We start from the raw sequence: 21,349 nt of genomic DNA, 5'->3' as shown, positions 1-21,349 counted from the left end.
GTGAGGGGGGGGGGGGTAGTTTCTAAAGGGTGTCTCCTCCAGTGAGGGGGGGGGGGGTAGTAGTATCTAAAGGGTGTCTCCTCCAGTGAGGGGGGGGGGGGTAGTTTCTAAAGGGTGTCTCCTCCAGTGAGGGGGGGGGGGGGGGTAGTAGTATCTAAAGGGTGTCTCCTCCAGTGAGGGGGGGGGGGTAGTAGTATCTAAAGGGTGTCTCCTCCAGTGAGGGGGGCCTAAACCTAAAATGTCTGACTTGAATATTTGTCGTGTTGGGACTTGCCCGGAGAAATGAAGATGCTTTTATAAGGTTTCAGAGAGAAATACTTATCCTGTTACATGAAATGGGGTCTTCCACTTAATCAAACCTCTCCTCAGGGACCCCCAGAGTTGACTGGGGTGTGCCAGCTCTGCAATATATCAAACACATGGAACGGCAGGGGGGTCCCTGAGGAGAGGTTGAAACCCCCCCCCCCTGCTGTAGGAGCAGACGGTGGGCATATCTCCCAGGGTTTGTGTTCCAAATGGAACTCTATTCCCTATCTAGTGCACTATTTTTCACCAGGACCCATAGGCCACAGGGTGCAGACCCAGTAACATAGTGAAGCAAACCACTGATCTGAATAACAATTTATGACTGGATTAACCAACACGGTTGTATCCCAAAATGGCTCCCTATATAGTGCACTACTTTTGACTAGAGCCCCCCCCAGCGTCATCTGAGGTAGGCAGTCATTGTAAAATAAGAATTTGTTCTTAACTGACTTACCTGGTTAAATGAAATAGGACTCTGATGAAAAGTAGAGGCGCTTATGTAGGGAACACTTTCAAACTAAATCACACGCACTGAGAGACCTAAGAGAGAACACTGTGAGACCTAAGTGATAACACTTGTGTGTACAGTATAAAAAAAATTACATTGGACATTGCTATTTAGCATTTAGCATTTTGTATTTAAATTCTTTTTATTTTTCTAGATCTTCAACTAATGCTATATTGACATGTATACATACAGATGGCATTAACAGATATTTATAAATGTTTGAGAGTAAAGAATTGTTTATATTTAATAAACTGATGACAGAGAAATGTGGGTTCGGGGGAATTCTTGACCAAGTCTCCAGACAATTTTATTTTTTTTTAGTTTTGAGAGAAATATTCTTTAAAATCAAAGAAACGACATGTTTTGGTTTGATTCAAGGGCATTTCCAAACATAGAAATGGAAGAGACATATTGAAAATATATATATCTTTTTTACAATTCCAATAACTAAATGTAATATTTTAAGCTCAAATAATGCAACAATCAGTATTTTAAAACTACAAATTAAGTGACCCTGTCAGACATGGATTTGTCCTGACTTTTACAGCAAGGCTGTGTGCATTAGGGTACAAAACAGCAATGGAAAATAAGCAGTTGTTATTGGACCAGTATTAAATGTTTTCTTCTGTTTGGTGTCTACTGAACACAACCCAGGGCCACGTTCAGATAGAAATATAGAACAAACATACCTCTGACAGGTAGAGTAAGGGACTCATTTCTACTCTGAACATTGCAGATGGCAAAACATTATTCATGCCATTTCTAACGGAATGTGACCCAGTTACAGACGTGTTAAACAGCCACGGACTGTATTACAGTGTCAATAGAAGCCTCCGCTCCGAGGATCCTCAGAAGACTCTGGAAGGAGTCAGGGGCATTCTCGATCACCTTCCTGCTGTCCATCTCGAGCACTGAAAAACAAAACAATCTTTATAGTTGTGATATCAGGTGCTAGAAATATGTTGTAGTAACACCGGTTGGTCTCAGCATGATTGAAAAGCACAGTTGTTTGATTTCACTTTCTGATCCGTTCGAAAAGGTAAGAGATTATTGTGACGGGAGTTATTTCAACATTGTCTCACCCTTCTCAGGCATCTTGGTAAGGAGGTCTATCTTGGGTGTGACATCCCCCTCATTGGTCACCTCAATGCTCCAGTAGACAGTCAGAGCACACCTGGATCCAATCACAACTCTGTTAGCGCCACTGTGGATCTCTCGTATCAGCCAATCAAGACGTACAGTACGGTATCAGATTGGCTACCGTTTATCTTGAGCTATAGATAAAGAGTGACAGATTACCCGGCTAGTTTAGGTGACTTGATCTGCATGGCCTCGGCCCTGCAGCCTCCGGGTAGACTGACCACATGTGGATACTTCTCCTGGCAGAGAGAGAGAGAGAAACCGTTGAGATCAATGTTCAAATACAATTAAGTTCCATCTCATTCAGTAAGGAGGTCCATCCTCAGGCTGTGATGGTAAATGTTAAGATTTCAGATGTTCCATATCGTCAAGGTCAGATACAAGACGGTATAATTGAGCAACACGGCATCTCAGGGGTTTGTGGTATTTGGCCAATATACTACGGCTAAAGGCTGTTCTTATGAATGATACAATGCAGAGTACAGCCTGAATAACACAGCCCTCAGGCGTGGTATATTCACCATATACCACAAGGCATTCGCAGAGTACAGCCCTCAGCCGTGGTATATTCACCATATACCACAAGGCATTCGCAGAGTACAGCCCTCAGCCGTGGTATATTCACCATATACCACAAGCCCCTGAGGTGCCTTATTGCTATTATAAACTGATTAGCATCATAATTACAACAATAAACAAGTCTATTATAAACTGATTAGCATCATAATGACAACAATAAACAAGTATATTATAACCTGATTAGCATCATAATTACAACAATAAACAAGTCTATTATACACTGATGCCCTCATAATTAGAGCAGTAAAAATAAATGTTGTGGTATACGGTCTGATATACCACGGCTGTCAGCCAATCAGAATTCAGGGCTCGAACCACCCAGTTTATAATGTCTGATATACCAACTGCTTTCAGCCAATCAGCATCCAGAAGTGAATAAACTCCAGGTGATCTGTTATGGACAGATCTGTGTAAACATAACTGGTACCGTAGAATCGGGAAGGAATAGGATGTGTGGAATAACGAGCAACAGTAGTTCCGGTGTTTCATCAATGGTTATTTGGACCTGGATTTGCATGTGTTATTTTCTTGAGGAAGGAGAGGGGACAGTCGGCTCAGTAATTTGCAAAGAGAAAGGCTGGAGCTCCTCGTAGTAGCAGTAGTAGTAGTGGTAGTAGTAGTAGCAGTAATAGTAGCAGTAGTAGTAGTAGTAGAGTAGCAGCAGTAGTAATAGTAGTAGTAGTAGTAGAGTAGCAGCAGCAGTAATAGTAGTAGCAGTAGTAGTGTAGTAGTAGTAGTAGTAGTAGAGTAGCAGCAGCAGTAATAGCAGTAGTAGTAGTAGTAGCAGCAGTAGTAGTAGTAGCAGTAGTAGTAGTAGCAGCAGTAGTGGTAGTAGTAGTAGCAGTAGTGGTAGTAGTAGTAGCAGTAGTAGTAGAGTAGCAGCAGCAGTAATAGTAGTAGCAGCAGCAGTAGTAGTAGCAGCAGTACTGGTAGTAGCAGCAGTACTGGTAGTAGTAGTAGTACTGGTAGTAGTAGTGGTGGTAGTAGTAGTACTGGTAGTAGTAGTAGTAGTAGCAGTAGTAGCAGTAGTAGCAGTAGTAGTAGCAGTAATAGTAGTCGTAGTAGCAGCAGTAGCAGTATTAGTAGCAGTACTGGTAGTAGTAGTATTAGCAGCAGTAGCAGTACTGGTAGTAGCAGTAGTAGTAGTAGTAGCAGTTGTAGTATTAGCAGCAGTAGTAGTAGTAGTAGTACTGGTAGTAGTAGTAGTAGTAGCAGCAGTAATAGCAGTAGTAGTACTGGTAGTAGTAGTAGCAGTAGTCGTAGTAGCAGCAGTAATAGCAGTAGTAGTAGTGGTAGCAGTACTGGTAGTGGTAGCAGTAGTAGTAGTGGTAGTAGTAGTAGCAGTACTGGTAGTAGTAGCAGTAGTAGTAGTGGTAGTAGTAGTAGCAGTACTGGTAGTAGTAGCAGTAGTAGTATTAGCAGCAGTAGCAGTACTGGTAGTAGTAGTAGTTGTAGTATTAGCAGCAGTAGTAGTAGTGGTAGCAGCAGTAGCAGTACTGGTAGTAGCAGTACTGGTAGTAGCAGTACTGGTAGTAGTAGTAGCAGCAGTAGTAGTAGTAGTACTAGTAGTAGTAGCAGTAATAGTAGTAGTAGCAGTAGTAGTATTAGTAGCAGTACTGGTAGTAGTAGCAGTAGTATTAGTAGCAGTAACAGTACTGGTAGTAGCAGTAGTAGTAGTAGTAGTGGTAGTAGTAGTAGCAGTACTGGTAGTAGTAGTAGTAGTAGTAGTTGTAGTATTAGCAGCAGTAACAGTACTGGTAGTAGCAGTAGTAGTAGTAGTAGTGGTAGTAGTAGTAGCAGTACTGGTAGTAGTAGTAGTAGTGGTAGTAGTAGTAGCAGCAGCAGTAGCAGTAATAGTAGTAGTAGTAGTACTAGTAGTAGCAGTAGCAGCAGTAATAGTAGTAGTACTAGTAGTAGCAGTAGTAGTAGTAGTAGCAGTAATAGTAGTAGTAGCAGTAGTAGTATTAGTAGCAGTACTGGTAGTAGTAGCAGTAGTTGTAGTATTAGCAGCAGTAGCAGTACTGGTAGTAGCAGTAGTAGTAGTAGCAGTACTGGTAGTAGTAGTAGTCGTACTGGTAGTAGTAGTAGCAGCAGTAATAGTAGTAGTAGTAGCAGTAGTAGTTGTAGTATTAGTAGCAGTACTGGTAGTAGTAGTTGTAGTATTAGCAGCAGTAGCAGTACTGGTAGTAGCAGTAGTAGTACTGGTAGTAGTAGTAGTAGTAGTAGTAGCAGTACTGGTAGTAGTAGTAGTAGTATTAGCAGCAGTAGCAGTACTGGTAGTAGCAGTAGTAGTAGTACTGGTAGCAGCAGTAGCAGTAGTAGTAGCAGCAGTAATAGTAGTAGTAGTAGTAGTAGTAATAGTACTGGTAGCTGTACATTCCAACAGGATGAATCCAATGGTAACATTGCAGAAGCCAGTCTAAACTCACACACACACACACACACTGTCGATGCTCCGTAGCCACTAACACACCTCTAGCATCTGAGTACCCAACCCTGGCCTTCCATAACACCGGTTAGCTCTATGCTCCAGTCACTGCAGTGACTGCACTTTTGTATATATAGTGTATATAGACCAGATATTTGGATGTTTTCCGCCAACTCTGCCAGAAGATGACATCTCTCCTGGCAGAAAGATGAACCTCCAATACATTATTAGTCCACGGTATCCTCACACTAGGGATGAGAGGAAAAGGGGCTGGACATCACTCTCATTGGGTAACAAATATCTTCCTACCACTAAACTAGCCACTAAAACTGCAGAAAACATGCCTGATTCCCAGACCAGGACAGAGTAGACTGTCTTTCCCATCTCTCCATGACACATCAGCCACTAAGGAGGTTGAAATCTGCGTCTGAAAGGGCACCCTATTCCCTATGTAGTGCACTACTTTTCATCAGGGTCCTATTCCCTATATAGTGCACTACTTTTCATCAGGGTCCTATTCCCTATATAGTGCACTACTTTTCATCAGGGTCCTATTTCCTATATAGTGCACTACTTTTCATCAGGGCCCTAATAAGGGAATAAGGTGCCATTTGGGGGAACCCCCCCCAAGACGTGTACATTTCTGTCCTATATTCTGGTGACAGGTGGCGGTGCAGTCTGCAGACTGGTTAGAGGCGGTGCAGACTGGTTAGAGGCGGTGCAGACTGGTTAGAGGCGGTGCAGTCTGCAGACTGGTTAGAGGCGGTGCAGTCTGCAGACTGGTTAGTGGCGGTGCAGTCTGCAGACTGGTTAGTGGCGGTGCAGTCTGCAGACTGGTTAGTGGCGGTGCAGTCTGCAGACTGGTTAGTGGCGGTGCAGTCTGCAGACTGGTTAGTGGCGGTGCAGTCTGCAGACTGGTTAGTGGCGGTGCAGTCTGCAGACTGGTTAGAGGCGGTGCAGACTGGTTAGTGGCGGTGCAGACTGGTTAGTGGCGGTGCAGACTGGTTAGAGACGGTGCAGTCTGCAGACTGGTTAGAGGCGGTGCAGTCTGCAGACTGGTTAGTGGCGGTGCAGACTGGTTAGAGACGGTGCAGTCTGCAGACTGGTTAGTGGCGGTGCAGACTGGTTAGAGACGGTGCAGTCTGCAGACTGGTTAGAGGCGGTGCAGTCTGCAGACTGGTTAGTGGCGGTGCAGTCTGCAGACTGGTTAGTGGCGGTGCAGTCTGCAGACTGGTTAGTGGCGGTGCAGACTGGTTAGAGACGGTGCAGTCTGCAGACTGGTTAGAGGCGGTGCAGTCTGCAGACTGGTTAGTGGCGGTGCAGTCTGCAGACTGGATAATGACAAGTTATAGGGGTAAAGCGACACCTCTGTTGTTGTTGCAGAGTAGTGTACCAAACACCACCATTGTGTAAACTTGGCTAGTAATTACAAGAGAAAATGACCTCTCTCAACACTGTCTTCGTGTATTTTCTAGTCTTTTAAGTGACCTGCTCTCTCTCTGATGCTACAGCTTTCAGCTTCTCAAACATGTCTTCTGTTAGGCAAGGCTTGGCATCCCCGGGCTTCTGTGAGCGGACCATAACAGGCTTGTCTTCCTCTCTGTCTGTTTAAAACATTTATCTCCTCGGCAGCTCAGAGCCTGCAGAGGAGAGGACACTGTCCTACAGCTGGTTTGGAAGAGGGAGGAAATAACTTGGCATTGCAACATACAGACAGACAGACATCCTGCAACACGTTGGTAATGTATACTGGGTTGTCTCACTACTTGTTCTGTTTTAACTATAGCTAGTCATAAAGTTCAATGTGTCTGTGTTTGATTAGGTCAGTGAGGGAGGTGTTCTGTGTTTGAGTAGGTCAGTGAGGGAGGTGTTCTGTGTTTGAGTAGGTCAGTGAGGGAGGTGTTCTGTGTTTGAGTAGGTCAGTGAGGGAGGTGTTCTGTGTTTGAGTAGGTCAGTGAGGGAGGTGTTCTGTGTTTGAGTAGGTCAGTGAGGGAGGTGTTCTGTGTTTGAGTAGGTCAGTGAGGGAGGTGTTCTGTGTTTGGGGGGGTAGACTGATGATTCCTGGACTGTATTCATGTCCAGTCAGAGTATCAACTTTCTCCTGCCATGTTAGTAAAACAGCTTTGAAAGTGTTCCCTTGTTGTTTATTTTTGTTAGAAGCTAATCTTTCATCTGGGATCTTCATTTCCTCTACCCCCTTTCTATATCAACAAATGCATTCCTAGTCCTAACTGTCAGCATTAAATCCTATCCAACTGTTCAGTAAGACGTGAAAACACCCCACTATTAAAAGCTTTGGTTAAGATGGTTACCTGACAGCTTGGAAAGAGACTGAAAACTCCACAGCCAAACTGTGGCGACTTCATTATTAGTCTAAAAATGGTTTCATTCAGTCTCATCCTCTCCTGTAGATTATTTTTAGTTCAGTAAACTCCCTCCCTCTTTCCCCCCTCTCTCTCTCCCTCCCTTTCCCCCCTCCCTCCCTCCTCTCTCTCTCTGTCCCTCCCTCTTCTCTTCTGTTTGTATAGAGTTTCTCCATGTGAGCCTAGTCATCCAGAGGGTCACGTTAATCACAATGTTTTCCACTCTTTTCTTTCCCCTCTCCTCTTCCCCGTCCCCTTCTCTCTTCCCCCCTCTCCCCCCTCCCCTTCTCTTCCCCTTCTCCTTCTCTCCCCTTCCCCTCTCCCCTTCTCCTCTCTCCTCTCCCCTTCTCCTCTCTCCTCTCCCCTTCTCCTCTCCCTTCTCCTCTCCCCTCCCCTTCTCTCTCCCCTCCCCTCTCCTTCTCTCTCCCCTCCCCTTCTCTCTCCCCTCTCCTTTTCTTCTCCTCTGAGTGGAAGGAGAGTTTAATGCTTCAGTTCCAGGGCCGGTTTATGACTGACTGCTGAGGCTGCTTCCCAAATGGCACCCTATTCCCTTATTCCCTTTATAGTGCAACCTATTCCCTTTATAGTGCAACCTATTCCCTTCACAAGCATTTTGCTACATCCACAGTAACATCTGCTAAATATGTGTATGTGAGCAATACAATTTGACTTGATTTATAGTGCACCCTAAGGCCAGTACTACATAGAGCAATGACTACATGGAACCTAGAGCCACGACTACATGGAACCTAGAGCCATGACTACATGGAACCTAGAGCCATGACTACATGGAACCTAGAGCCACGACTACATGGAACCTAGAGCCACGACTACATGGAACCTAGAGCCATGACTACATGGAACCTAGAGCAATGACTACATGGAACCTAGAGCCACGACTATATGGAACCTAGAGCAATGACTACATGGAACCTAGAGCCATGACTACATGGAACCTAGAGCCATGACCACATGGAACCTAGAGCCATGACTACATGGAACCTAGAGCCACGACTACATGGAACCTAGAGCCACGACTACATGGAACCTAGAGCCACGACTATATGGAACCTAGAGCCACGACTACATGGAACCTAGAGCCACGACTACATGGAACCTAGAGCCACGACTACATGGAACCTAGCGCCACGACTACATGGAACCTAGAGCCACGACTACATGGAACCTAGAGCCACGACTACATGGAACCTAGAGCAATGACTACATGGAACCTAGAGCCACGACTATATGGAACCTAGAGCAATGACTACATGGAACCTAGAGCAATGACTACATGGAACCTAGAGCCATGACTACATGGAACCTAGAGCCATGACCACATGGAACCTAGAGCCATGACTACATGGAACCTAGAGCCATGACTACATGGAACCTAGAGCCATGACTACATGGAACCTAGAGCCATGACTACATGGAACCTAGAGCCATGACTACATGGAACCTAGAGCCATGACTACATGGAACCTAGAGCCACGACTACATGGAACCTAGAGCCACGACTACATGGAACCTAGAGCCACGACTAGATGGAACCTAGAGCCACGACTACATGGAACCTAGAGCCACGACTACATGGAACCTAGAGCCACGACTACATGGAACCTAGAGCCACGACTACATGGAACCTAGAGCCACGACTACATGGAACCTAGAGCCACGACTACATGGAACCTAGAACCATGACTACATGGAACCTAGAGCCATGACCACATGGAACCTAGAGCCATGACTACATGGAACCTAGAGCAATGACTACATGGAACCTAGAGCCATGACTAGATGGAACCTAGAGCCATGACTACATGGAACCTAGAGCCACGACTACATGGAACCTAGAGCAATGACTACATGGAACCTAGAGCCATGACTACATGGAACCTAAAGCAATGACTACATGGAACCTAGAACCTAGAACTAATAGGGATCCATAATAAACCCCAGGAAGAGTAGCTGCTGCCTTGGCAGGAACTAATGGGGATCCATAATAAACCCCAGGAAGAGTAGCTACTGCCTTGGCAGGAACTAATAGGGATCCATAATAAACCCCAGGAAGAGTAGCTACTGCCTTGACAGGAACTAATAGGGATCCATAATAAACCCCAGGAAGAGTAGCTACTGCCTTGGCAGGAACTAATGGGGATCCATAATAAACCCCAGGAAGAGTAGCTGCTGCCTTGGCAGGAACTAATGGGGATCCATAATAAACCCCCAGGAAGAGTAGCTGCTGCCTTGACAGGAACTAATGGGGATCCATAATAAACCCCAGGAAGAGTACCTGCTGCCTTGGCAGGAACTAATGGGGATCCATAATAAACCCCCAGGAAGAGTAGCTACTGCCTTGGCAGGAACTAATAGGGATCCATAATAAACCCTAGGAAGAGTAGCTGCTGCCTTGGCAGGAACTAATGGGGATCCATAATAAACCCCAGGAAGAGTAGCTGCTGCCTTGGCAGGAACTAATGGGGATCCATAATAAACCCCAGGAAGAGTAGCTACTGCCTTGGCAGGAACTAATGGGGATCCATAATAAACCCCAGGAAGAGTAGCTGCTGCCTTGGCAGGAACTAATGAGGATCCATAATAAACCCCAGGAAGAGTAGCTGCTGCCTTGACAGGAACTAATGGGGGTCCATAATAAACCCCAGGAAGAGTAGCTGCTGCCTTGGCAGGAACTAATGAGGATCCATAATAAACCCCAGGAAGAGTAACTGCTGCCTTGACAGGAACTAATGGGGGTCCATAATAAACCCCAGGAAGAGTAGCTGCTGCCTTGGCAGGAACTAATGTGGATCCATAATAAACCCCAGGAAGAGTAGCTGCTGTCTTGGCAGGAACTAATGGGGATCCATAATAAACCCCAGGAAGAGTAGCTGCTGCCTTGGCAGGAACTAATGGGGATCCATAATAAACCCCAGGAAGAGTAGCTGCTGCCTTGGCAGGAACGAAATGGGGATCCATAATAAACCCCAGGAAGAGTAGCTGCTGCCTTGGCAGGAACTAATGGGGATCCATAATAAACCCCAGGAAGAGTAGCTGCTGCCTTGACAGGAACTAATAGGGATCCATAATAAACCCCAGGAAGAGTAGCTGCTGCCTTGGCAGGAACTAATGGGGTACCATAATAAACCCCAGGAAGATTAGCTGCTGCCTTGGCAGGAACTAATGGGGATCCATAATAAACCCCAGGAAGAGTAGCTGCTGCCTTGGCAGGAACTAATGGGGATCCATAATAAACCCCAGGAAGAGTAGCTGCTGCCTTGACAGGAACTAATGGGGATCCATAATAAACCCCAGGAAGAGTAGCTGCTGCCTTGGCAGGAACTAAATGGGGATACATAATAAACCCCAGGAAGAGTAGCTGCTGCCTTGGCAGGAACTAATGGGGATCCATAATAAACCCCAGGAAGAGTAGCTACTGCCTTGGCAGGAACTAATGGGGATCCATAATAAACCCCAGGAAGAGTAGCTGCTGCCTTGGCAGGAACTAATGGGGATCCATAATAAACCCCAGAAAGAGTAGCTGCCGCCTTGGCAGGAACTAATGGAGATCAATAATAAATACAAAATATAAAAATACAAATAGTGCCCTGGTCAAAAGTAGTGCACTAGTACAGACATGCTCTCTCTCTCTGTCTGTTGGGATAAAAGTGACTGGCTGCCTGAGGCTCAGTAGAGACATTCTCTCTCTCTGTCTCTCTCTGTCTCTCTCTCTTGGGATAAGAGTGAAGACATCCTTCAGCATGTTCACACACTTCCTGCTCCACCCACATACACACACCACCAATCTGCAGGATGGTCCTAGACCTAGAAGGTTGGGGACAGAGTTGAGATATTACAGAATCTGTTTACAATATGAACTAGTTTCCTACCTGTAGTCTGGAGGAAATGAAGACCAATCCTTAACAAGTCTGATTCTCCTCTACCTAAAGACCAATCCTAAACAAGTCTGATTGTCCTCTGCCTAAAGACCAATCCTAAACAAGTCTGATTCTCCTCTACCTAAAGACCAATCCTAAACAAGTCTGATTCTCCTCTACCTAAAGACCAATCCTAAACAAGTCTGATTCTCCTCTACCTAAAGACCAATCCTAAACAAGTCTGATTCTCCTCTGCCTAAAGACCAATCCTTAACAAGTCTGATTCTCCTCTACCTAAAGACCAATCCTAAACAAGTCTGATTCTCCTCTACCTAAAGACCAATCCTAAACAAGTCTGATTCTCCTCTACCTAAAGACCAATCCTAAACAAGTCTGATTCTCCTCTGCCTAAAGACCAATCCTTAACAAGTCTGATTCTCCTCTGCCTAAAGACCAATCCTTAACAAGTCTGATTCTCCTCTACCTAAAGACCAATCCTAAACAAGTCTGATTCTCCTCTACCTAAAGACCAATCCTTAACAAGTCTGATTCTCCTCTACCTAAAGACCAATCCTAAACAAGTCTGATTCTCCTCTACCTAAAGACCAATCCTAAACAAGTCTGATTCTCCTCTACCTAAAGACCAATCCTAAACAAGTCTGATTCTCCTCTGCCTAAAGACCAATCCTAAACAAGTCTGATTCTCCTGTATAACAGCTGTTGTCTAGGTGACAGGATGGATGTAGATCCTGTATTAACAGCTGTTGTCTAGGTGACAGAATGGATGTAGATCCTGTATTAACAGCTGTTGTCTAGGTGACAGGATGGATGTAGATCCTGTATTAACAGCTGTTGTCTAGGTGACAGGATGGATGTAGATCCTGTATTAACAGTTGTCTAGGTGACAGGATGGATGTAAATCCTGTATTAACAGCTGTTGTCTAGGTGACAGGATGGATGTAGATCCTGTATTAACAGCTGTTGTCTAGGTGACAGGGTGGATGTAGATCCTGTATTAACAGCTGTTGTCTAGGTGACAGGATGGATGTAGATCCTGTATTAACAGCTGTTGTCTAGGTGACAGGATGGATGTAAATCCTGTATTAACAGCTGTTGTCTAGGTGACAGGATGGATGTAAATCCTGTATTAACAGCTGTTGTCTAGGTGACAGGATGGATGTAGATCCTGTATTAACAGCTGTTGTCTAGGTGACAGAATGGATGTAGATCCTGTATTAACAGCTGTTGTCTAGGTGACAGAATGGATGTAAATCCTGTATTAACAGCTGTTGTCTAGGTGACAGGATGGATGTAGATCCTGTATTAACAGCTGTTGTCTAGGTGACAGAATGGATGTAAATCCTGTATTAACAGCTGTTGTCTAGGTGACAGAATGGATGTAAATCCTGTATTAACAGCTGTTGTCTAGGTGACAGGATGGATGTAGATCCTGTATTAACAGCTGTTGTCTAGGTGACAGAATGGATGTAAATCCTGTATTAACAGCTGTTGTCTAGGTGACAGAATGGATGTAGATCCTGTATTAACAGCTGTTGTCTAGGTGACAGAATGGATGTAGATCCTGTTAACAGCTGTTGTCTAGGTGACAGGATGGATGTAGATCCTGTATTAACAGCTGTTGTCTAGGTGACAGGATGGATGTAGATCCTGTATTAACAGCTGTTGTCTAGGTGACAGAATGGATGTAGATCCTGTATTAACAGCTGTTGTCTAGGTGACAGAATGGATGTAAATCCTGTATTAACAGCTGTTGTCTAGGTGACAGGATGGATGTAGATCCTGTATTAACAGCTGTTGTCTAGGTGACAGGATGGATGTAGATCCTGTATTAACAGCTGTTGTCTAGGTGACAGGATGGATGTAGATCCTGTATTAACAGCTGTTGTCTAGGTGACAGGATGGATGTAGATCCTGTATTAACAGCTGTTGTCTAGGTGACAGGATGGATGTAGATCCTGTATTAACAGCTGTTGTCTAGGTGACAGAATGGATGTAAATCCTGTATTAACAGCTGTTGTCTAGGTGACAGAATGGATGTAAATCCTGTATTAACAGCTGTTGTCTAGGTGACAGAATGGATGTAGATCCTGTATTAACAGCTGTTGTCTAGGTGACAGGATGGATGTAGATCCTGTATTAACAGCTGTTGTCTAGGTGACAGAATGGATGTAAATCCTGTATTAACAGCTGTTGTCTAGGTGACAGAATGGATGTAAATCCTGTATTAACAGCTGTTGTCTAGGTGACAGGATGGATGTAGATCCTGTATTAACAGCTGTTGTCTAGGTGACAGAATGGATGTAAATCCTGTATTAACAGCTGTTGTCTAGGTGACAGAATGGATGTAGATCCTGTATTAACAGCTGTTGTCTAGGTGACAGAATGGATGTAGATCCTGTATTAACAGCTGTTGTCTAGGTGACAGGATGGATGTAGATCCTGTATTAACAGCTGTTGTCTAGGTGACAGGATGGATGTAGATCCTGTATTAACAGCTGTTGTCTAGGTGACAGAATGGATGTAGATCCTGTATTAACAGCTGTTGTCTAGGTGACAGAATGGATGTAAATCCTGTATTAACAGCTGTTGTCTAGGTGACAGGATGGATGTAGATCCTGTATTAACAGCTGTTGTCTAGGTGACAGGATGGATGTAGATCCTGTATTAACAGCTGTTGTCTAGGTGACAGGATGGATGTAGATCCTGTATTAACAGCTGTTGTCTAGGTGACAGGATGGATGTAGATCCTGTATTAACAGCTGTTGTCTAGGTGACAGGATGGATGTAGATCCTGTATTAACAGCTGTTGTCTAGGTGACAGAATGGATGTAAATCCTGTATTAACAGCTGTTGTCTAGGTGACAGAATGGATGTAAATCCTGTATTAACAGCTGTTGTCTAGGTGACAGAATGGATGTAGATCCTGTATTAACAGCTGTTGTCTAGGTGACAGGATGGATGTAGATCCTGTATTAACAGCTGTTGTCTAGGTGACAGGATGGATGTAGATCCTGTATTAACAGCTGTTGTCTAGGTGACAGGATGGATGTAGATCCTGTATTAACAGCTGTTGTCTAGGTGACAGAATGGATGTAGATCCTGTATTAACAGCTGTTGTCTAGGTGACAGAATGGATGTAAATCCTGTATTAACAGCTGTTGTCTAGGTGACAGGATGGATGTAGATCCTGTATTAACAGCTGTTGTCTAGGTGACAGGATGGATGTAGATCCTGTATTAACAGCTGTTGTCTAGGTGACAGGATGGATGTAGATCCTGTATTAACAGCTGTTGTCTAGGTGACAGGATGGATGTAGATCCTGTATTAACAGCTGTTGTCTAGGTGACAGGATGGATGTAGATCCTGTATTAACAGCTGTTGTCTAGGTGACAGAATGGATGTAAATCCTGTATTAACAGCTGTTGTCTAGGTGACAGAATGGATGTAAATCCTGTATTAACAGCTGTTGTCTAGGTGACAGAATGGATGTAGATCCTGTATTAACAGCTGTTGTCTAGGTGACAGGATGGATGTAGATCCTGTATTAACAGCTGTTGTCTGGGTGAACATGCCATCGTCTTTGTCAATCAACACACTTAACATTATTCAGTCTAAATCCTAAATGTGCTGCATCACATATTTAAAGGAGTCTCTTCACAAAGCTGTGAAAGGTAAGCATTACAGAATTACAGCCCTGGTGACAGAGAGAGGTTTGTGCCTGGCCTAATCCGTCTACTGTCTGACTCGGACTATAGACCAGAGGCTTGTTATTACTACGCTAGAGCATGTAGAAACTACATATTATGTCCGTATCCTACATAGCACCCTTTTCCCAATATAGTGCACTACCTTTGACATGCTACATGTTATATAGAACCCCAGGTAAAAAAAAGTAGTGCACTATATAGGGTGCCATTTTGGACCTAGTGTCTCACAGCTCTCTATATCAAGGGCTTTACCAGTATCTAAAACCCCTCTTTGTCTTGTTCCAGCGTAACACACAGACTCCTGTTCTGCTATGGACCACTGGGTTCTCCTCTCTGTGTCTCTCCTGGCCTACCTGTATCTGGAGGTGGCTGGAGCTGGGGCCCAGGACCAAAGAGGGCTGGCAGGCCAGGGCAACGGGAGGAGGAGAGGGCCAGGGGGCGCAGAGCACAACCAGCTCCAGGGAGTAGGACTAGGACGGGGAAAGAGGAGGAAGGCAGGAGGGCCCGGGAAAGGGAGAGCCAAGGGGAACAATCAGAGGTCGAAACCCCCCCTGGGTCTGACGAGGCTGGGGAGTCTTCCACCCAACGAAGGAGGAGACAGAGGGTCTATATTCATTGAGTCGTACAAGAGTGTTGACGAGAGACAGTCTAACTACAATGTTATCCCAGGTTAGTCCACCACCACGCCTCTCTCTCAATCCCTCTCTCTCTCCCTCCATTTCTGTCTCCCCCCTCTCTGCTGTACCAGATGTTATGCTCACAGTCCTTTTATTTTCTATATAATCAAACAATGAATTAAGCAGTTTGATTACGGTTGGTGTATTTGTACAGTTACTGAACTGAATCAGGCAGCAGATGTCTTCAACAAAAGGGAACAATGTACTGTACGAGCTTAGTAGGGAATGCCCCACGTTCTTCTCAGGCAGGAGGAAGCTCCCTCATCCATTTATATGCAGATGATACAGTCTTATACTCAGCTGGCCCCTCCCCAGATGTTATGTTAAACGCTCTGCAACAAAGGTTTCTTAGTGTCCAACAAGCTTTCTCTACCCTTAACCTTGTTCTGAACACCTCCAAAACAAAGGTAAAGTGGTTTGGTAAGAAGAATGCCCCTCTCCCCACCGGTGTGATTACTACCTCTGAGGGTTTAGAGATTGAGGTAGTCACCTCATACAAGTACTTGGGAGTATGGCTAGACGGTACACTATCCTTCTCTCAGCACATATCAAAGCTGCAGGCTAAAGTTAAATCTAGACTTGGTTTCCTCTATCGTAATCGCTCCTCTTTCACCCCAGCTGCCAAACGTACCTTTGCATTATTGGTTAGAGCCTGTAAGTAAGCATTTCACTGTAAGGTCTACACCTGTTGTATTCGGCGCACGTGACAAATAAACTTTGATTTGATTTAACGCTAATTCAGATGACCATCCTACCCATGCTAGATTACGGAGACATAATTTATAGATCGGCAGGTAAGGGGTGCTCTCGAGCGGCTAGATGTTCTTTACCATTCAGCCATCAGATTTACCACCAATGCTCCTTATAGGACACATCACTGCACTCTATACTCCTCTGTAAACTGGTCATCTCTGTATACCCGTCGCAAGACCCACTGGTTGATGCTTATTTATAAAACCCTCTTAGGCCTCACTCCCCCCTATCTGAGATATCTACTGCAGCCCTCATCCTCCACATACTGAAGATTTTACCTCAGTATGGTCTGTTAGTCAGTATGGTCTATTAGTCAGTATGGTCTGTTAGTCAGTATGGTCTATTAGTCAGTATGGTCTGTTAGTCAGTATGGTCTGTTAGTCAGTATGGTCTATTAGTCAGTATGGTCTGTTAGTCAGTATGGTCTATTAGTCAGTATGGTCTATTAGTCAGTATGGTCTGTTAGTCAGTATGGTCTATTAGTCAGTATGGTCTATTAGTCAGTATGGTCTATTAGTCAGTATGGTCTATTAGTCAGTATGGTCTATTAGTCAGTATGGTCTGTTAGTCAGTATGGTCTAATAGTCAGTATGGTCTATTAGTCAGTATGGTCTATTAGTCAGTATGGTCTGTTAGTCAGTATGGTCTATTAGTCAGTATGGTCTAATAGTCAGTATGGTCTATTAGTCAGTATGGTCTATTAGTCAGTATGGTCTAATAGTCAGTATGGTCTATTAGTCAGTATGGTCTAATAGTCAGTATGGTCTAATAGTCAGTATGGTCTATTAGTCAGTATGGTCTGTTAGTCAGTATGGTCTATTAGTCAGTATGGTCTAATAGTCAGTATGGTCTATTAGTCAGTATGGTCTATTAGTCAGTATGGTCTAATAGTCAGTATGGTCTATTAGTCAGTATGGTCTATTAGTCAGTATGGTCTATTAGTCAGTATGGTCTATTAGTCAGTATGGTCTGTTAGTCAGTATGGTCTGATAGTCAGTATGGTCTGATAGTCAGTATGGTCTGTTAGTCAGTATGGTCTATTCGTCAGTATGGTCTATTAGTCAGTACGGTCTATTAGTCAGTATGGTCTATTAGTCAGTATGGTCTGTTAGTCAGTATGGTCTGTTAGTCAGTATGGTCAGTATGGTCTAATAGTCAGTATGGTCTATTAGTCAGTATGGTCTATTAGTCAGTATGGTCTAATAGTCAGTATGGTCTATTAGTCAGTATGGTCTATTAGTCAGTATGGTCTAATAGTCAGTATGGTCTATTAGTCAGTATGGTCTATTAGTCAGTATGGTCTAATAGTCAGTATGGTCTATTAGTCAGTATGGTCTATTAGTCAGTATGGTCTATTAGTCAGTATGGTCTGTTAGTCAGTATGGTCTAATAGTCAGTATGGTCTATTAGTCAGTATGGTCTATTAGTCAGTATGGTCTATTAGTCAGTATGGTCTATTAGTCAGTATGGTCTGTTAGTCAGTATGGTCTGATAGTCAGTATGGTCTGATAGTCAGTATGGTCTGTTAGTCAGTATGGTCTATTCGTCAGTATGGTCTATTCGTCAGTACGGTCTATTAGTCAGTATGGTCTATTAGTCAGTATGGTCTGTTAGTCAGTATGGTCAGTATGGTCTAATAGTCAGTATGGTCTGTTAGTCAGTATGGTCTGTTAGTCAGTATGGTCTGTTAGTCAGTATGGTCTGTTAGTCAGTATGGTCTGTTAGTCAGTATGGTCTATTAGTCAGTATGGTCTATTAGTCAGTATGGTCTATTAGTCAGTATGGTCTATTAGTCAGTATGGTCTATTAGTCAGTATGGTCTATTAGTCAGTATGGTCTATTAGTCAGTATGGTCTGATAGTCAGTATGGTCTATTAGTCAGTATGGTCTGATAGTCAGTATGGTCTATTAGTCAGTATGGTCTATTAGTCAGTATGGTCAGTATGGTCTATTAGTCAGTATGGTCTATTAGTCAGTATGGTCAGTATGGTCTGTTAGTCAGTATGGTCTGTTAGTCAGTATGGTCTATTAGTCAGTATGGTCTATTAGTCAGTATGGTCTATTAGTCAGTATGGTCTATTAGTCAGTATGGTCTATTAGTCAGTATGGTCTATTAGTCAGTATGGTCTATTAGTCAGTATGGTCTGTTAGTCAGTATGGTCTGTTAGTCAGTATGGTCTAATAGTCAGTATGGTCTAATAGTCAGTATGGTCTGTTAGTCAGTATGGTCTGTTAGTCAGTATGGTCTGTTAGTCAGTATGGTCTATTAGTCAGTATGGTCTGTTAGTCAGTATGGTCTGTTAGTCAGTATGGTCTAATAGTCAGTATGGTCTAATAGTCAGTATGGTCTGTTAGTCAGTATGGTCTATTAGTCAGTATGGTCTAATAGTCAGTATGGTCTGTTAGTCAGTATGGTCTAATAGTCAGTATGGTCTGTTAGTCAGTATGGTCTGTTAGTCAGTATGGTCTATTAGTCAGTATGGTCTAATAGTCAGTATGGTCTGTTAGTCAGTATGGTCTGTTAGTCAGTATGGTCTATTAGTCAGTATGACTCTTTATTTAAATTGTCAGATTTCCTTATATGAACTGTAACTCAGTAAAATCTTTGAAATTGTTGCATTTATATTTTTGTTCAGTATATATTTCTTACATTTTGTTTTTCTGTCCGGAAATAAATAACAAAATCACAGCCAGTTGAGAAACCCTGTTGTATTGGATCACAGTACAAGTCAATGAGGTCTGACTCCTAGACCAGGTCAGGCTGCAACTAGGAAAAACTCCAGCCACAATCATTTGATATCTGATCACAGAATGTACGTTTGTCCCTACGATATCAACCCCTCTTCTCCCGTCTCTCCGTCCAGGTAAAAAGGGCCAGTGTGTGTACCAGGGCATCACCATGTTTGAGAAAGCCGTCTGGTCCCCCAAGCCATGTGTTACCTGTCTGTGTAGTGGAGGGGAGGTGGTCTGTGACGAGATCATTTGTCCCCACCTACGATGTCACTACTCCTACACTCCCACTGGGGAGTGCTGTCCTGTCTGCATGGATACAGGTAGGTGTTGTTGTTTATATTGTTATTGTGGTGTTTCACTGGCCATCTTCACTGATCTTAACTACCGTAGTACTAATCTTAACTACCGTAGTACTAATCTTAAATACCGTAGTACTAATCTTAAATACCGTAGTACTAATCTTAACTACCGTAGTACTAATCTTAACTACCGTAGTACTAATCTTAACTACTGTAGTACTATCTTAACTACCGTAGTACTAATCTTAACTACTGTAGTACTATCTTAACTACCGTAGTACTAATCTTAACTACCGTAGTACTAATCTTAACTACCGTAGTACTCTGAACTAATCTTAACTACCGTAGTACTAATCTTAACTACCGTAGTACTAATCTTAACTACCGTAGTACTAATCTTAACTACCGTAGTACTAATCTTAACTACCGTAGTACTATCTTAACTACCGTAGTACTAATCTTAACTACCGTAGTACTAATCTTAACTAATCTTAACTACCGTAGTACTAATCTTAACTACCGTAGTACTAATCTTAACTACCGTAGTACTAATCTTAACTACCGTAGTACTAATCTTAACTAATCTTAACTACCGTAGTACTAATCTTAACTACCGTAGTACTATCTTAACTACCGTAGTACTATCTTAACTACCGTAGTACTATCTTAACTACCGTAGTACTATCTTCACTACCGTAGTACTAATCTTCACTACCGTAGTACTAATCTTCACTACCGTAGTACTAATCTTCACTACCGTAGTACTAATCTTCACTACCGTAGTACTAATCTTCACTACCGTAGTACTAATCTTCACTACCGTAGTACTAATCTTCACTACCGTAGTACTAATCTTCACTACCGTAGTACTAATCTTCACTACCGTAGTACTAATCTTCACTACCGTAGTACTAATCTTCACTACCGTAGTACTAATCTTCACTACCGTAGTACTAATCTTCACTACCGTAGTACTAATCTTCACTACCGTAGTACTAATCTTCACTACCGTAGTACTAATCTTCACTACCGTAGTACTAATCTTCACTACCGTAGTACTAATCTTAACTACCGTAGTACTAATCTTAACTACCGTAGTACTAATCTTAACTACCGTAGTACTAATCTTCACTACCGTAGTACTAATCTTCACTACCGTAGTACTAATCTTCACTACCGTAGTACTAATCTTCACTACCGTAGTACTAATCTTCACTACCGTAGTACTAATCTTCACTACCGTAGTACTAATCTTCACTACCGTAGTACTAATCTTCACTACCGTAGTACTAATCTTCACTATCGTAGTACTATCTTAACTATCGTAGTAACATGAATATGCCTCCACCATTCTATCCCTCTCTCCTGGATCTATCCCTCCCTGCCTCGCCTCTCTCTCCATCCCTTGCCTCTCCCTCGCCTCTCTCTCCATCCCTTGCCTCTCCCTCACCTCTCTCTCTCCATTCCATCCTCTGCCTCTCCCTCCATCCCCTGCCTCTCCCTCCATCCCATCCCTCGCCTCTCTCTCCATCCCATCCCATCCCTCGCCTCTTTCTCCATCCCATCCTCTCCTCATCCATCCCTCGCCTCTTTCTCCATCCCTCGCCCCTCTCCCTCCATCCCATCCTCTCCCCATCCATCCCTCGCCTCTTTCTCCATCCCTCGCCTCTTTCTCCATCCCTCGCCCCTCTCCCTCCATCCCATCCTCTCCCCATCCATCCCTCGCCTCTTTCTCCATCCCTCGCCTCTTTCTCCATCCCTCGCCTCTCTCCCTCCATCCCTCGCCTCTCTCCCTCCATCCCATCCTCTCTCCCTCCATCCCATCCTCTCTCCCTCCATCCCATTCTCTCTCCCTCCATCCCTCGCCCCTCCATCCTCTCTCCCTCCATCCCTCACCTCTCCCTCTCTCCTCTTTCCCTAACACTCTGCGGTTCTGGTTGGCTGGGCCAACAGCCCG

At 43.9% G+C, this 21,349-nt stretch overlaps 2 protein-coding genes across 2 annotated transcripts in view; one reads left to right on the top strand and one right to left on the bottom strand.

Annotated features, from left to right (window-relative positions):
• Positions 1-937: 937 nt before the first annotated feature.
• cenpp (centromere protein P) overlaps positions 938-21,349 on the bottom strand; it is a 147,248-nt gene continuing 126,836 nt past the window's right edge. The window contains exons 7-9 of the mRNA XM_071337031.1: positions 2,114-2,193; positions 1,897-1,988; positions 938-1,725 (exon numbers count right to left, since the gene is read on the bottom strand). Of these exons, the coding sequence (XP_071193132.1) occupies positions 1,607-1,725; positions 1,897-1,988; positions 2,114-2,193 (291 nt within the window). The 3' untranslated portion in view covers positions 938-1,606. The remainder of the gene's footprint in view (positions 1,726-1,896; positions 1,989-2,113; positions 2,194-21,349) is intronic.
• The window catches only part of ecm2 (extracellular matrix protein 2, female organ and adipocyte specific), a 32,118-nt gene continuing 16,991 nt past the window's right edge, over positions 6,223-21,349 (top strand). Inside the window, exons 1-3 of the mRNA XM_071337027.1 lie at positions 6,223-6,700; positions 15,216-15,599; positions 19,225-19,413. Coding sequence (XP_071193128.1) covers positions 15,242-15,599; positions 19,225-19,413 — 547 coding nt within the window. The 5' untranslated portion in view covers positions 6,223-6,700; positions 15,216-15,241. The remainder of the gene's footprint in view (positions 6,701-15,215; positions 15,600-19,224; positions 19,414-21,349) is intronic.

The sequence above is a fragment of the Salvelinus alpinus genome, chromosome 12 (genome assembly GCF_045679555.1).
Source record: "Salvelinus alpinus chromosome 12, SLU_Salpinus.1, whole genome shotgun sequence".
Lineage (NCBI taxonomy): Eukaryota > Metazoa > Chordata > Actinopteri > Salmoniformes > Salmonidae > Salvelinus > Salvelinus alpinus.
This window is presented reverse-complemented; position numbering and strand designations above follow the sequence as displayed.